The 18,037-nt window shown below is 38.4% G+C and overlaps 1 protein-coding gene across 2 annotated transcripts in view; it reads right to left on the bottom strand.

Moving 5' to 3' along the window:
• The window catches only part of SEMA3E (semaphorin 3E), a 241,258-nt gene extending 224,823 nt beyond the window's left edge, over positions 1-16,435 (bottom strand). Inside the window, exon 1 of one of the 2 annotated variants that reach the window (XM_077770161.1) lies at positions 15,981-16,435. In XM_077770161.1, the coding sequence (XP_077626287.1) occupies positions 15,981-16,095 (115 nt within the window). In that variant the 5' untranslated portion in view covers positions 16,096-16,435. The remainder of the gene's footprint in view (positions 1-15,980) is intronic. The other variant, XM_077770162.1, reaches the window with a different exon arrangement.
• Between the last annotated feature and the right edge of the window lie 1,602 nt (positions 16,436-18,037).

Raw genomic sequence — 18,037 nt, 5'->3', positions numbered from 1 at the left:
AAATAAAGGAAAATGTTGGCTTCGAGTCTATGGGAAAAGCCTGACGGCAATCTCACTATAAACCAACAGGTTGGACTATGTGCCAGAGGAACCGCTGTCGACTCAGGTGGCTTTAATCAATAAAAGTCGCCTGTTAGCAGCGCCACTATTCTGTGAACAGGGAGGCATCCCTTAAGTGTTGATTGTGGTGCTCCGTTTTAAGAGGGACATTAACAACGAGGAAGACGATCGGAACCCTGACGGTACAGTCAGGGTAACCATGGCATGAGAAATGTACACCCCACACCACAAAAGGGCATGAAAACTCTCTTTAACATTTGGAGGTCTGCCATGATCTATAACCTTATGGCAGTAGAAGAACTACCACTAAAACGTAAAAAATAGAGGGGTTCCTGGGTGGCTCAGTTGGTTAAGCATCCAACTTCTGATTTCAGCTCAGGTCATGATCTCGCAGTTGTGAGTGCCAGCCCCGTGTCAGGCTCCCACTGACAGTCTGCTTGGGATTCTCTTCCTTCCTCTCTCTCGGCCCTCTCCTGCTTCCTCACTCTTGCTCTCAAAATAAATAACTAAACTTAAAAAAAAAAAAACCTGTAAAATATAGTAAGATAGATTTGGATTAGGTATGCAAATACTTTCTCCTCATTAAAATAGTCAAAAATGGAATGGACTTGTGTCTGGCTGGCTCAGTTGGTATAGCATGCAACTCTTTTTTTTTTTTTAATTTTTAATGTTTTTTAAAAATTTATTTCTGAGAGAGAGAGAGGGAGAGAAAGAGACAGCGTGAGCATGGGAGGGTCAGAGAGAGAGGGAGACACAGAATCTGAAGCAGGCTCCAGGCTCTGAGCTGTCAGCACAGAGACCGACATGGGGCTCGAACCCATGAACTGCGAGATCATGACCTGAGCTGAAGTCGGACACTTAACTGACTGAGCCACCCAGATGCCCCATGCAACCCTTGATCTTGTGAGTTTGAGCCTCATATTGGATGTAGAGATTACTTAAAATTACAATAAAAAAAAAAAATGGAACGGAACTCCTTACCAGGTAGCAAATTCCCTTTCCAAGAGAGTGTACAAATTCAAAATAACAAACGTGTCTGACTACCTGTCTGGTTGCCATGGATGTGATTCAAACACTAAAATTCCTACTTTCAAGGAAATACTCTGATTTGGGTAAAATTCCACAATCATTTTTAAACTCCAGTCTTTTTCTAATCATTTATTTTTATTTTGCTTGGAAGAGATATAGGAAATTCTATGCGTGTCACATGAGTGTTAACTGCACAAGCGTAATTATTGGTTTTCCATATTCCACCAGGAATTTCTCTCTCCTCTCCTCCCTTCTCCTCATCCTCTCTCCCTTTTCTCTCTCCTCTCTCTTGCTCCATTCTTGCTTTCCAGTGCTCTCCACTGCTCTTTGCCTCTCCCTCTCTCCTTGACTTTCTTTCCATCAAACACTTATTTAAAATTTACTATGCATCAGGCACTATTCTAAATGAATTCAAATGGTCTTTCATTTAATCCTTATCCCAGTCAGTGACATAGGTGCCATTTAGTTTCCATCGATCCGAATCAGAGAAAGGTTATACATTATAATGTCCGGTATACATTAATACATTTGTTTCTGCTACGTTTGTTTTCCAAATGGGGCTTCAAAGTGGAAAAAATAACAGTGTGCACTTGAACCAATCTGTCTGGAGCAGCCAGGTCTCCGAGTCACAGCCAGATGAAGGCAATGTTTTGGAAAACCATCGTTTACCTTTTTTTTTTTTTAATTGCAGCAGAAGGAAAGATTATAAAATTAAATGAAATAATAAAGTTAGGAATGGACCCACCCCAAATTATTTAGATGCCAAAGTAAGCCAATCCCAGCTGTTACTCCTTCTCCTGGCTGCTATCCTCAGCGAGAGCAGTTTGGGGGAGTGTGGGCAACCGGCTGCAGCAGCAGCTGGGCCTATTTGTTAAGAGGAAAAAAATAGTCAGTGAAGACAAAGGGAAATTTCAGTGGCTAGCAGTGTGAATGGAAACTTGGAGCCTGGCTGGGGGAACCTTAGAAGTGAAACGCCCAGCGAAACGCCCGGCTGCAGGCAACAACATTGCAATATTCCAGAAGCATTTACAGGCACAGCTCTGCCTGAAGCAACGCCTTGGCTCGCAAGAGTTCTATTCCACAATAGCAAACCTTCCCAATGATACATGGCGCGTAAGCCTCCTCATGTTAGCAGCATTTTGGGCATTCAACAATAAAGCAACATCAAAATCTATTCTAATGAGGCAGTGGGTATTTATTATCAGACTAATAGGACAAATGGCATTCTAATCTAAACAAAATAGTCCTAATTATTATATGTTTACTCATGTAGACATGCAAATGCCTAGTGAACATAATTATATATCCCAAAACGCAACCGCATACAACAAAATCTGAGTATTCTATTTATTTGACAGCCTTTGAGACCAATATAATAAAAGGCATCTAATGTGTTTCTGAGTGATTACTGCTGTATTTGTGTGTAGACTTTCTCATTGTTATTAATTTCCCAATCTTTCATTTCTATTCTTGTCTAATTTTATTGACTTTAAGCTTTAGAGACTTCTCTTTTTTTTTCCCCTCCAGATATGAAATTTTTTTTTCTACAATCTTAAAATACATCAGGCTTAAGTTTGGGCATACACATTTTGGAGCAAGTAAAAAACATTTGGCAAAAAAATCTGTCAAAAGCAGTGCCCAGTACATAACTTTTATCTTATTTCTGAGAAATATAATGACAAAGATATAATTACATTCTTATGATTAGAAGCATAATTTACTTAACTGTAATGTTTTTCTTCTTCCTATGGTCATCTAAATATCACAAGGAATTCTGCTTTGGGGAATTACTAAAAAATCAAAGCCTATTAGTATGTTGAAGTTTAAACATATTAACTTCTCATAATTGTAACAATGTAGTAATGAAATTGGTTTTATGGGGGGAGGTGGCTTATAATATCCACTCCAGTATTTTTATAGTCCTAGCTTCTTTTCTCTTTCTTCATTATGGACAGATTGAAAAGACCTATTAACTTGTCCCTTATAAATAAGAAGGTACAGTTATATGGATAATTTAATACACCAACTAAAATGATAACATTTGACTTTGGAAAAAGATTTTTTTCCTGTTTAATTTAAATTTTAAAAATGGGTGGGATAGCTATTCTAAGTACACACCATATGGTTAACTCCGGTTTAAGCAGACCCTTAAATTGTCGGCAAGCTCAATATTCTAGTACTCATTCCAAGCAGTTGTAAAGTATCTGTCAGGTTATCATTCATCTGACCGGAAATATGTGTAGCATTTATGCATTGTGATAATCTTAAACTTGAAGTTTCTTTTTTACCTTCCTTTCTTTTTTTTTACTTTTTGCTTTTTATAAAGAAAAACAGCTATATCAGTTTCATCAGTAATGACAGAGCTATTTCAAAAGGAATCACTTTTATTTTCCATTACTTTACACATTTTACTTTAAAAATATATTATTTTTACCTTGCTCAAAGTGATCGAAATGATCCTATTTTCTATATATTTATTTTGACAACTTGACTTTGGTTTCTAAAAATAAGATAATCAGGTGCTTCCTGTTTCCATATTTATTTACTCCTTAGAGTAGAAGGGACAGTGACAAAACATATGCTCTCTCCTGAATTAATTTCACTTTTAACCTTTCTGTTTATGTCCATTAGTTTTCTCTTTCATATTAGATGTTTATATTTGAGTAATAGTATGGTAATAACAAAACAACTCAAGTATACAAAGATTTCAAAACATATTGTCAGTTTTTGTAAGATAAAATCTTAAGGCAGATTTTTCATTGGTTCTTTCTCAATTAACTTGGGCTGGGAAATAAATTGAAAATAACTTTCATAAGCTAATTTAATTATAAAATTTGCACAGAGTGCTTATTCCTCTCACTACATTATTGTCTATCATGCTTTTAGAGCAATCAATCCACAGAACAAAAGCAGCCTGGTCAAATTATTCGTTAAGTCCACCTTTGCACCGAGATAAATGGATAAACACATAAAAATACTCTTGCTTTTGTTCATTTAGAATATTCTTTAGAAACAAATGTGTTGAATAAGTTACCACCCTTAGATACTCTTGCCTTTCTCTGCTTTGTTGCTGATTTCATGCATTAGTTCTTTGTCTCTCTTCATAGATCATCACTCTAGAAATGAATCTGATGCTACACTGGACATGAGATCATGACTGAAGCAACCGGGAAGTTGCCTGAAATGTGGCATCGATCATGTAATGGCCCAGATGAATTCAAACCACCCTCTGCCAAAGCCATAAACTGTGCCTTCGAGTCATATACAGATATGTCCTGAACAATTTTAAAGCAGTTCTGGATTTCTCTTCAAACTGTTGGTTATAGAAGACCTGAAGCCAAAGGAGGACCTAACATTTTGGAGCAGAGGCAGAAGAGAAGTATTCTCATCCCTTTCCCTAACTTCTCGAATGCTCCTTCAAGCCCTATTGTCTCACTAGGCAATTAGGAACCTATTTAGATGTGACATCCAACAAAAGAATTCAGACTGGTGACATGAATGTGAATAAACCTAACAATTACATCCCACGTATTAAATGCAACAGATGTAATAAATTTATTAAGTACATAACCTATACTAGATTCTAAGGATTCTAACAATAAAACAATAAACCTACTTCGAAAACTTCAAAATTTACCTGTGAATTTATATTAATCATATTACTCGAATAAGAAAAGTGAGAATTATTTAAAGTCATATAGAAATGACTTTAATTTACCATGAACACAGAACATCTGTGATACTATTGAGTGTAGGAAAGGTATGGACACAGTGCAGTTCAGCTACTTAGATATCCAAGGGCAGTGGTGTGTGTAGGAGGAGATAGAGCATTACACGCAGTAGGATGGTGGTGGGAAGGAGGCAGCAATGGTGGCAAGACAGGATTAGGCGTGGATGATTCGCTCTGTGCTTCTTGCCCAGACTTCTCATCTCCAAGCCTGTGCTCTGGTTCTCCTTCCCAACTCCACGCTTCCATAAGCGCTTTGTGTTAACTTCAAGTAGAGAAAAAAAATCCTGCTTTATCATGACTTGTCTCTCTTGCAACTAGACCTTAAGGCCTCACAGGAAGAGTGCTTGAGTAGAGGTGGTGTGTGTGTGTGTGTGTGTGCGCGCGCGCGTGCGCGTGCACATGCTCACGTGTGTGTTTAATAAACTTATTTTAGGATAGTTTTAGATTTACAAGAAAGGTGTAAAGATAGTGAAGAGAGTTCTCATATACCTACATCCAATTTCCCTATTATTAACACCTGATATTTGTATGGTACTTTGTCTCAGGTAATAAACCAATACTGATCCATTATTAGTAACTAAAACTCGAACTTTACTCACATTTCTTTAAGTTTTTACCTTCAATGTTTCCAGGATCCCTCCAGCATCCTTACAAAACTGTGTTTTTTATTCTTTTTTATTTTTAATGTTTATTTTTGAGAGAGAGAGCCAGGGAGAGGCAGAGAATGGAGACACAGAATCCAAAGCAGACTTCAGTCTCTGAGCTGTCAGCATAGAGCCTAACACAGGGTTCGAACCCACGAACCACAAAATCATGACCTGAGCTGAAGTCAGATGCTTAACTGACTGAGCCACTCAGGAACCCTGTGTGGTTTTTATTCTTAAATCCCTCACATGATGCTCTGTATCTAAAGATAGAAGAAGCCCAGCTAGTAGTCATGGAATAAGTGAATGATGGGATACAGAAATATTTCTTAAAAAGACACAGAAGCTTCTGAGTCCCTGAAAGGAAAAATCAGGATATATCACAAAAAAATGAAGTGGACCTAATTTCATGAGTCCAAGAAAATATTTCACTGAGAGACGAAGGAGTTCTGGAATCCTATAAAATATTTTTCCATAATTCACCAATATTTGACGTTTTCTCATCTGAACTCATGACGTGTCATAATTTACACCACCAATAATCATTAAAATCAGACTTAATTTACATGTTAAATTATTACCTATATATATATCATCTAGTAAAAACAATAGTAAGTAGAAAATGGTGTCATAGACACTCAGGAATTCAAGTATATTTATCAGGATCAAGGGTGTGACTTGGAAATTTGAATAAGTGACACCTTTATTGTAGGTGATGGACCTAAAGGGGGGAAAAAACGAAAAGGTAACATGAAAGTGAGGCTCCCTTGTAGCTCATCCCCCACACTTAGCCCAGTGTTTCTCATGTTCCAGTGAGCATGATGTCACCTGCAGGGCTTGTTAAAACACAGCTTCCTAAGCGCCAGAATCACGATCAAGAAGCTCCCAGAAGAGCTGAGCTGCCAGTCTCTGACACTTTTCATAGCACCCCAGTGTCTATCTCCTCCAGATCCCAGCTTGGAAGAGGAACAGAAGAAAATCCCAAGTAACTTCATCTCCTCTGCAATGAAATTCCACTAAGCCTTCTGTCAGGCAAATTTTTTAGCAGGAGCTCTAACTCTCAGAAGAAGTAAAGAAGCCTTTATACTTTTGTCTTTTCGACCATAACATGGAAGCCAATGACAATAACAAAAAGCTGTGTTTTGTTTTTTATTCACTTGACACTAACCACCCAGCCTTTAATTACTGGTTTTAGGAACGATCTGAATGAAGTCATTTTAATCTATTCACAAACGTCTTACCAAAAATATTTTCAAAAATTTTTAAAAGTTTAAATTTTCCTTGCCCTCAAAAATCTTAAAATGTGTAAAGACAATTAAATAGAGAATATTATAAGGCATAATAAGATATATCTGTCCATGATACATGTACATATTTTACGGTAATTATATGAGATCCACAGTGTACATTAGTCCCTTTCTACTTGTGAGGAAGGTAAGCCTTAGGAGTTCAATGATTTAGCAGGAATCATACACCATGAGATAGGATATATGTACTATAGACTCAAACTCAAGATTTGAAAATTGTGACTTCATACTTACTCTTTCCACCAGAACATACTGTTTCCTAATAGGGATTTTTAAAGTATTTTGGAGAAGTTATACACACTGGGAGGTCTAGTAAGGGAAGGAAAAGAGTCCTAGAATTTTAGAATTGGAAAGGGTCTCAGGAATCACATGGTGCATAATAAACTTTTGGACTCGGGCTTAGGAAAAAAGCCATCAGGAGGCATGAATAGCTATGTGCAATGCTGTCAGCACATTTCCTCTTTGATTTTCATTCTACAGTACATCTTGAGCTTTGAATTTAAAGCTCTCTTCATTTCCCATCATTTCCTGGGAGGGAACTGGTCAGAAGGGAAAAGGTCAGTGTCCCTAGCTGCCCTCTATTTTCGGCCTCTTTTATTCCCATTTTCTTTGCCACTGTTCTTTTCTGGTTCTGGAGTTTGTCTGGTTACCTAAAATCACCACTGAGACTTATTCTTAGGGACGCTGCTCCCCTTGCTCTATCTTGTGAATAAAACTCTCTTTTTATTCGGGTTTCAATGAATTAAGGCTTAAAACTCAGAGAAAATGAACCGAAATGGCCTAGAAATAGACGGGCTTACATGAAGAATATCCTAATTTACACTTGACCCAAGCTTAGCCAAGAGGTGGAGGGTGGGATAGTCTCCCCTGTTGGGTACTCTGATTCCTTCCTGCTCCAGTCCTCGTACCCATAAGACACTGGGCGGCATTAGCCGTCCACCAGAAACACAGGTGAGACAAAGAGGATGAGTCGTCCAGGTGGCTAGTAAACTGCTGATTTTCATATTTCCTCTGTCATGAATTTCAACAGCCTTTGAATGCCTAATGAGTAAAAGCAAACTTTGTTGTTTAATTCAAAGGTCCTGTCTTCCATTCATTAAATGAGACAATAAAAACAACACAAATATGGAAGGTAAACTGAGGACCAATAAATATACACCATTCACTAGAAATATGTTTTCATTCCACTTTTGGTCTAAGATGAGGGAGAAATAAAAATATCTACCTGGAAAAACAGCAGAGGAGGAGGAAAAGAGAGAGGGTGGGGGTGGTGACAGCGACACAGGGGGGAATCAAAGGATGAAGTGGGAAGAGGAAAAAAAAAAAGGNGGTGCTTGATTATAAATGAGCAAAGATAGCTAACATGTCTGGAGGCCCCGGCTGCTTCAGTACAATGCAGCCCCGAGAGGCCTGGAGGTGAATGGGAAGAGAAAGGCCTAGCCTCTCTCCTAATGCATGTCTTACTGAAGGAGCCATAAATAGTTCTTCAGGATTCCTTAGCTTCCTCGGTGCTCCTCACCCCAACCCCCATCAGACTCTCCTTTAAAAAACGTGGCCCTGAATCATCTTGTCCCATTCATGTACCCACTCAATGCACCTTAGTGAGCACTTAGCAAAAGGACAGGACGGGTGCCCAGCTTTGTCCGGGGGAAGGTACAGTGGAGAGTTTCCTTTCACTTTCAAAGCAAGCAATACCTGTGACGCTGAGAGCTGCTTACAGGACACTGTTCTGTTTAACTTTTGACAGCGTGGTTTGGTCCTGGTAATATTAGTTGTATGTGCTTTGCGAAGCTGGGTCTACAGTAACCCTTGTTAGTAACTTTTGTTTATGTTGTGGCTTTGGTCCGCTATCTCCAAGGTACTAGTCAGATAAAGTTCCAACTTTCCTTTTCCTTGAAGTTCCAACTTCCCAATTAAGGATAATTTAATTCCTTACACTATCAAAAGAAGAAGGAGGAGAAGAAGAAGAAGAGGAGGAGGAGGAGGAGGAGGAGGAGGAGGAAGAGGAAGAAGAAGAAGAAGAAGAAGAAGAAGAAGAAGAAGAAGAAGAAGAAGAAGAAGAAGAAGGAGAAGGAGAAGGAGAAGGAGAAGGAGAAGGAGGAGAAGGAGAAGGAGAAGAAAAAGGAGAAATTGGGGCGCCTGGGTGGCTCAGTCGGTAAGCATCTGACTTCGGTTCAGGTCATGATCTCACAGTTCATGAGTTCAAGCCCTGCATTGGTNGGAGAAGGAGAAGAAAAAGGAGAAATTGGGGCTCCTGGGTGGCTCAGTCGGTAAGCATCTGACTTCGGTTCAGGTCATGATCTCACAGTTCATGAATTCGAGCCCTGCATTGGCCTCTGTGCTAACAGCTCAGAGCCTAGAGCCTGCTTCAGTTTCTGTGTCTCCCTCTCTCTCTGCCCCTCCACCACTCGTGCTGTCTTTCTCTGCCTCTCAAAAATAAATAAATGTTAAAAAAAGAAGAAATCTACAGTGACTTATAAACATGAGAGACCCCAAAATCCCTTGTTCCTTCTAGTTATCTACTGTAATAAGAGCTAGATATCATGAAAGAAAATCTTAGCTTGCAAGTAAAAGCCTACAATGATTAAGGATCCTCCCTTATTTTAAGTTGTAAGTTAATAATTAACTCATGATTGCTTTTAGAATAAAAATGGAAATCAGGGTAGGGGAATTCCCTCTGAACTTCTGATTCATCAGATAACCTCTGAAAATCTTCCTACAGTAAACTATTTGCCACACAAATTTGCATTATCTCATGTAATTCTTTCAGGGTTTTGCAAATTTCATATTACCCCATTTTACAGATGAGAAACTAAGTATAAGTAAATATAAATAATTAACCTGGAATCATAGAGCCAGAGGCAAGATTCATATTAGGTATGCCTGCTTCAAAGTCTACAGAGCTTTTAGGCCACTGAAGATAGAATGTGAGACAGCTTTGTAACCACTCTTCTGCGTGTACTGTACCAAGGCCAGGCACCACGTCCTTAAACAGAGAGCAACAATGGCTGAGAATTCACCAGGAACAGAAGCAGAAATACCTTTCGAAGCCCCAGATATCAAGCAAATCATGGATTTCTTTTTTTCTTTTCGACACTAGCTGTGTAGCCAAGATTAGTCAGGGCAATGGGGCCATAAGGTGCGAATACCATGAACCAAGCATTAGAACTAATGAAGGCTGAACATTTCTTGAGTAGTCAGTTGCCTTGGCCATCCCCAGGGCCATATGACGTCAAGTCATTAATTCCTCAGACATTTCAGTTCTTGAAATCGGCACATTCTTTGAGAGAAAACATTCTCTCAATATCAGAGACTATAACACTTGGTTCAAATGTGGTATTCACATATCCTTTTCATTCATAGTCTAGAAAATCCAGCCTATAAAATATCCAGTCTTGTCACGGTTCATCCATGTCATAAGTACAAAGAATAATGCTTGCTTAAGTCCAAGAAATAACTAATGACATTGATAGTTTCCCTAATGCTTCAAGTGTTATTTAAAATCATGCTGTGAAAAAATCACTACTAAAATAACCATAATCCTTTGTATAATTTATATAATATTCCTAAGTGTCAGATGATGTGCTAAAGACGATTACCAACATTTAGCCCTGCGTATTGAAACTAAGAAAATAATCTACATCTTCCCTCTGCACTTTTTGGAAAGTGTTTTAATGGTATAACTTTACTTTGTTCTGTTTTAAATTCTCGGAGACTGAACTTAGAAGACCACTTTAACACGGCAGTGGCTACGTATAAAGGGGCATGCATGCATGCAGAGTGCCATTTCTGGATTCCTGCAGACTAAATTCCTCTACTAAACCACAGAAGAGTTGTACACACAAAGATAAAGGAGTAAATCTTTGCACACTCTCCCACTAAGAACTCCCCATGATGGTTCCAGTAGATATCTGCGATGAAATAAAACCAACTCTGCAGACTGCTAACAATAATAATTTCCACCAACAATGTCCAATTTGATGTTTGGTTCCTTATTATGTAGTCATAATAGCACGGAGGCCAACAAGTTGATCTCACCCCAGAGAGACCCTCTCTATGAAATAAATAGTCTCAGGCTAAATGACAGATCTGACATAGCAGCAAACTGACAGTATGGCAACAGATTTTTGAAAGAATACTCCATTAGGACATGAGTACTGCATATACTTAAAGTCAAGAACAAGTATCCGTTCTATATTATGTACAAGACACTCTCTTCATAAAGCATTTAAAGAATGATTTTACTCAGCTACATTATTTTTCATTCCAAAGTTGGCCCAGTTCATTTCTAAAGTCCATTTACTGCTTTTGCTAACTCTCACCTCCCTTCACCCTATCTCTATATTAAAGCGCAACCGCTTTACCACTGTAACACCCAATATCCAGATAAGAAGTAAATAATTCATAGTCATTCAGGAACTTTAGTCTCTCCATATACACTCCTGTGATATGAGTGCAGTATCTGTCTGTAGCAAATATCAAAATACAAGGAATAGCACCTTCTAAAATCCTTACATAGACTTCATCTACAGAAAGTATATTTTGGGTAAACCAAACTCAACAAAACATACTGTAATTCCTTTCATCTTACCCAGTACTTTTAATTTAATATAAACTATTTTTTAGTAAATCTACCACTTAATTCTCACTGACTCTCCCTGATGGAGAACTGGCACGAGGTGTGTGTTTACTCCAGGGTCCCATTTAGCTACTTTCTTCATGAATCATGCCTTATGACCGGTTTTTATTTATTAACCACACAGGGATATGTGACTAATATCACTACTGATAATATTTCGTTACTGGCTGAAAAACCAAAGCTGAGCTGGGTCAGGAAAAACTGGCTCAGTCACTGCCTTTTTTTTTTTTTTTTTCCTCATTTACTCTGGCTATGAAATAAATACAGTCTCCAGGATGATCATTTAAAACTTTTCATTTTTATTGTGCTCTTCTAGAATTCGATCTCAATTTTCTTTCACATAAATTAGGAAAGAACATCAGAAAGATGGGGTGTAAGGTGAATATGTGTAATTAACAGATATACTACATTCACGCCAATAGCCAAAACTACCGGCCATGAATCTTGTAAAAATGCACAGATGCGACCATCTTCTAAATTATTATAACTGGAGATCAAAGGTATGAAAGATGGGATTTGGAGTGAATGCAACCTATCATGGCAAACCATACATTTTATGTTAATTAAGACCGACTTCTTCTATCTTTTGTATTAACATCATCCTAGTATGTATGGATGTCCAACCTCACGCCATTCCCAAAGATTTTTCTCTTTAGGACATGTTTCCATCTAACCCTCCTAATTTATATCAGTCTTCACGACACATTAATAAAATAACTTTTAGGTTATAAAGTACTTTCATAGTTTTATTGTTATATTTGATTCTCTCAAAAACCCATTACGTTGCACAGGGAAAACGCCATTACTATCCTTATTTTCAAATTAAGGAAACTGAGGCACAGACCGTTATCATTAGTATAAGTGGACGGCCTAGAGCTGGAGTAGAGACCTCTGATTCTACATATGAAGCTCTCTGAGTTAATGGGTTATAATATCTAAAAATAGATAGACTAATACTCTTTATCCCACTTTTTTATGTGGATCGATATGTATTCAATGCTCAAATCTCTATTTATAACATCAACATATTTTAGGGATGATCTTCTGCCATATTTATTCCAGAATATGCCTTCACTTCTGTATCTTCTCACCAAATATCTCTGATTACTCAGCCATTCTCCCTGGCTTCTGTGACTGTGTCATTCTTTACTAGGTCTTTAAATCCCTACCCCACCTGTCAAGTTTCCTTGCCTGAATTCCTGGAGTTTTCTATATACATTGGGATTTCTTCTTTGACATGGGGCTTTGCTCATTTGTTTTTTCTTCTTTGAGCTCCATTATCAAGAAGGTTATTTTTGCCTTCCCTGTAACCTCATTAATGCAGGATGGTGAGAGATAAGGAGAAAACAGACATCAACAGGGGGAAGTAGCTGCATCTAGCAGGAGTCTTCTCTTGCCTTCACTTCTGTGAGGAGGATCAGAGCTAGTTTTCAAGGAAATCCATGGGTAGAATATTACAAACTTGAATTAATCACACAAATTTTCTCCTCTTTAGGGAACTGGCTATAACGTTGGCCATAATTTTTCACTATTCATAAACACTTAAATACTTGCCTGGTACCATTACTCTCAACTCCAATCTTGACTGAAAAGTCTTACAAAGCAGAAGAGCAACTTGCTATAATTTTATTTGGTAACACAATTTATCTTATACCTATAACACACGTGAAAGACATAGGCATTGCCTCAACAAAAGTAAATATGTCGTCACTTTATCCACTAGGCTTGCTCTCAGTTAGCATATTTGCTTAACATTGGAGCAGAGTGGATATTCAATAAGAAGAGGAAGACATTCAGTATTATCCCCCGGCAGGTGGAGCACAGTGGCAAATAAACAAGAAGATGCTCTATATCTGACACCAACTTTCTACCTTGGCTCACTCCTCATCTGCCTTTTCTCCCTTTTAGCTCTCATGATCCTTCTCCTCTTAAACTCTGTTGAAGAACGTCCCACATCCAAAGATAGAGAAGGATGGAGGAGAGAGGAAAAGGGAGAGTCATGGGCTCTTTATATAGTTTAGCTCAAACTTTTTATATGATGCTGAAACTTCTGCTTCTTTAGGGGCAAGAGACATTGGGCCTGTGGTCTCAGGTGCCATCTTGCTAATGAAGGAGGTAAGAAAAATGTTTGTCTTTCTCCCATATAGCATAAACCACTGCTATGAAATGGATTAATCCAGTAGACCACCTCTAGGGAGTCCTCTAGATTTATCTGCTGAGGGTCAGGCAGCAGTTCAGAGGTGTTATATTATTTATATACAGTGCTCTTTATTTTGAAGGACCGTGTACTCATTTACAGTATCAATCAACTAATAGATCCATTAGTCAAATTGTACCATTTCTGACATCATTTAAGATAGCAAAAGATTATACTCTGAAATATTCCACTCTTAGTTTTTGGCTACCTCTAAGATGTCCAGTGGAGTTCAGAGTTTAAAGAGTAAATGGGCTGTTTCGAGTGTCAAAAGTAGATGGGGCTGAATATTCCTGCTCCAGCAGTCTTGTGCTCTCCCTTGCACTGAGACACCTGCAGCGCCTACATTTGCTGCTTCCCGTAGCATCGCTGGTGTGATCTCTCAGCTGATTTTCCAGCTCACTTGCACAAGTGAGAACATTCGATTTTCAGGTAACTGTATACTGTCTTTGTAGAAAAGCACAACATTGTGGATTTCAGCTCGTGTCATTACATCAAAAGGTTAAAAACCAAGGGAAATGTTGTGGTAGTTTTCAGTCTAGTGTGCACGTAGGTAGAATTTCTTCTCCCACATCACCTAACACAACCCCAAAAATCAATTACAGCTACCTTTGATTAAGAGAGGTAATGGGAAAAAATAAAAGATGTGGTCCAGATGAGTCTGATAACAATCATATGCATAGCATTTAGTTGCATTAGAGAGTTTGGGTATGCTTTGACCAGATTATAAGCTCTCTAATGAAATATTAACATGAGATAGCTTCAAAAATATACTGATGTTGAACTACTGAAGACAAGTACCCTAATAATGAGGTATAAAAGGTTGATACCAGGTGTAGTTGAATAATGGCTTGCCAAAACTGCAGCTTATCCACTTGTCTACACAAGAAAAACACCCCATTTATTATATTCTTTTTCTGACATCCTTCTTTGTCCATAATTCATCACATCCAATTTTTACATTTTGATACATTTGATCAAATTTCTTAGAAATATGCATTTTTGATACATACCATGATACATCTCTCCAATTCAAATAATTTGTGCTAACGTTAGGTACTGTATTTTAGATTCCTTACAGATATACTGTCTGCATGTCTCTTAAACTTTCATTATCTACAGGGGAGTACAGGAGGAAATCTATTTAAATGAAGAAAGTATTCATAGATTGTTAACTATCCTAAAAATGAGAAATTTCTATGCTCAAAACCAACTGATGACTGCCCAATACAAACAAACAAACAAACAAGATCATTCATGTCATCTAAATTTGAGGCTTCCATTTCTGTTTCTCCCTCTGGTAAAGATCACACCTATACTTTAAAAACACAGGTTTCTGGAACCGGGATGATTTAAAAGCATACACAATTGAAAAGTGGTTCTTATGTAATTCTTGTTACTGCCACTGTTATCTGTCTTAGTGATTAGTGATAGATAATAAATACTTCTTCCCAGAAAATTTATTCCAAATTACGTTTGGGTCAGCAGTCACTTTCTCAATGTGTGGGGTTTGTTTGTTTGCTTGTTTGTTTACAGGAAGAATCATCAAACCTATTCATGACCGGCTTTTACTGGTCCTGATGCAAAAGCTACCTTTTGATCATTTATTTATGACCAAATGCTGCTTTACAAGACATAGCTCAGAATAAAATATTTAAGCACTTTCTGAAAAATCTTCAGTTAAGCACTATGAATTCACACAAAAAGAATAGATGCTAGTGAATAGTTTCCTAATACTTTGATCCATATAAATCAGTTTACAAGGATGGCTAATAAACTCTGACCGTTTTTTTTGCCAGACATAAAAGAAATTCTAATAATCAATTCGACTAACAAGCTAATTTATATCAGTCGTTAGTCATTTTAATTACACGGTGATGACTTTGTTATCACGGGTAAGAAATCATTTGGCTTCTCAGGAATTTTCTTTCCTCCTCTCATCCCCATTATGGGCAACACCAAACCTATACCGCACCTCTATTTCTGAAGCCCTTCTCCAACATCGTGTTTCCCATAAGGCATAAACTGGTATTCAAATACCTACTGCTAACTTGGCTTCAGCGCCTCAAGGCTATTTACAACCTGCTTCCTGCCCTCTTCTGTGTGTCTGCTAGTGAGCGAACTTCTCATTAATAAAACCTAATATTTACAAGACAAAAATAACATCTTGCATTGCAAGTTGGCATGCAATTTTGCACTATTTTCAGAATGCGGTGAGCGTGACAGGCTAATTACAGGTACTTAGAATCTTGGGTCAGTTTTGCAATAATTTTTTTTCAGCTGCGTTTCAAGGGTCTGTGACGACCCAAGATCTAGGTTAAAGGGCTTTCATTTCTTTTTCCCCTCTTTCACAAAAGGGTCTAAAAAGGTGACCTACCTTTATGTGACAGACGTAGGCGGGGGTGAGTGGTATCTGCCGTGTGCCCTCCTGTCCAAAGCTCCAGTAAGTGGCTCCACAGGAGCCAGGTGACCAGGTTGGCGGCCGCTGCCATGCTGCTGCCTGCCCCCCGGGCAAGCCCTCCGATCGCCACTTGAAAGCGGGTCCGAGTTTCACTTAGGACTCCCCTCCAGGGGCAGCGCGTGAGAGGCTTTGTCAGAAATCGAACGCGTTGTCATCAGAAAGCACGGTCCCAAAGTGCCATTTGTCAGGCTGTATTTGGATACGTAAAACCTTTCTTCCCCGGAGGAGGACAGTTGTTTATAAGCCGGGAGCAGGAGGGCATTCCAAGGAGTGAGTCTTCCGAGCCATGTCCTGTCCAGAGCTCTCTTCAGTAACTGTGCGGGTATAGCCTCCGGAGGAAACTGTCTTCTTTTTTTTTTTTTTTNGTGTATTATTTTTTTTTTTTTTTTTTTTTTTTTTTTTTTTTGTCACTTCTGCAAGCGGTTCATTCAGAAAAGAAAACCCCTGAGCACACGCACTGCTCTTCTCTTCTGGCTCCTTGAAGCCTCTCAGAAGTCAGCCTCTTGCACCGACTTGCCAAACAGCTAGTTTTAATTCACCTTTCACCTTGCTAATTAAAAACAAGACGGGCCATTCCCTCTACGAGTTGCAGGGTCCGCCCAGCAGGGATGCCGTTCTGTCAGCGGGCTGTGTTTACAGGGAAAGTTCAGGCAGGGTTGAGCTGTTTCTAGGAAGTGTTTCTGGTCCACGTGCCCGGGCTCCCGCCCGCCCTCCCGGTATTACTGGCCCCACGTCACTCAGCGCAGGAGACAAGTCCGCGCTTTGACGGGCAGCGGGGATCCGGAGGGAGGCCCATATAGAATACGCTGATTATCGAAGTGTACACAACAGGAGAGGACCGAGCGTCAGGAAGGGCTTTTAAATGCTCACTCACCAAGATTAACCCTTGAGTAAACGCAGATTCATTTTAAATCATCGATTGGTCACCAGCCAGCACCCAAATTGATTTGAAATGATCTATTTCCCATCATCCAGCACCCACATTGATTTTTTTTTTCCAGTTTCCACTGCAATTGGTTTTTTTTTTCTTCACAATTACGGCTTTTTTATTGATTATATCTTAGTAACGTTATTTTCAACTCTTCTATGTTTCTTGTGTGTTTCAAGAGCCTGAAAAAAATGTCACCCGTGATTGTTTAATAAGCGTGTTAATACTAACAAATTACTTTACCGAGGCGAATTCTTCAAACCAATGAGAAGCAAAACTTTTTATTTTAAAGCGACGCATAAATTTCAGCCCAAGTTTAAGAATATATTTTGAAGTAATTTTCTCCTAAATAAGGTAACTATGAAAAAGTTGAGCTCTTTATATGACAGATCCCAGTAAAGCAGATTAGAAAGCTCAGGATGTGAAATACCTTAGGATTCCACTGCTATGCACTTTCCGAGTTTATTTTCCAAGACACTATGTTTGTGTAAATAAGCTTAACACAATAGGTCAACTTTACAATCTACTTTCAATCAATCTCAAAAACTAAAGCAAACACTCTGTAGCTGTTGGCATGGAAATGAATGTTGCTATTTGAAGATACCAATAAACTTGAATAGATATTTCATTTGATACTTGAGACTTAAATGGTGAACAAATGATTTCAGCTATGATAACTTTTCTTATTCTGTTTTTAAATGGTACTATTAAGGGCACTTCTTGAGAATTATGTTTTCAACATCATATACTTATAACAAAAAGATAACGCAGGTTACCCTGATAGTTTGCAATATAAGCAAATGTAGAGCCAGGCATTATCTACCCATTTTCCTATGCACGACATGTACTATTACAAGCAGAGTATATTTAGTAAAATGTAAATGTCACTGGATATTATAAATAATTAGATTTCCAAGGCCCGCAGAAGATAACAAACTCTAAACATTATTTAACAGTAGAGCAACATGAAGTATTTAGAGACTTTTAACCTGGGGTGGTCTCTGAAGGCACATGCATATTTTAAAAGCCAGTCTGATGAGCCACA

This window comes from Crocuta crocuta, unplaced genomic scaffold (genome assembly GCF_008692635.1).
Source record: "Crocuta crocuta isolate KB4526 unplaced genomic scaffold, BGI_CrCroc_1.0 scaffold424, whole genome shotgun sequence".
Taxonomy (NCBI): Eukaryota; Metazoa; Chordata; class Mammalia; order Carnivora; family Hyaenidae; genus Crocuta; species Crocuta crocuta.
Note: the sequence above shows the minus strand (reverse complement) of the source record. Positions and strands in the feature narration are given on the sequence as shown.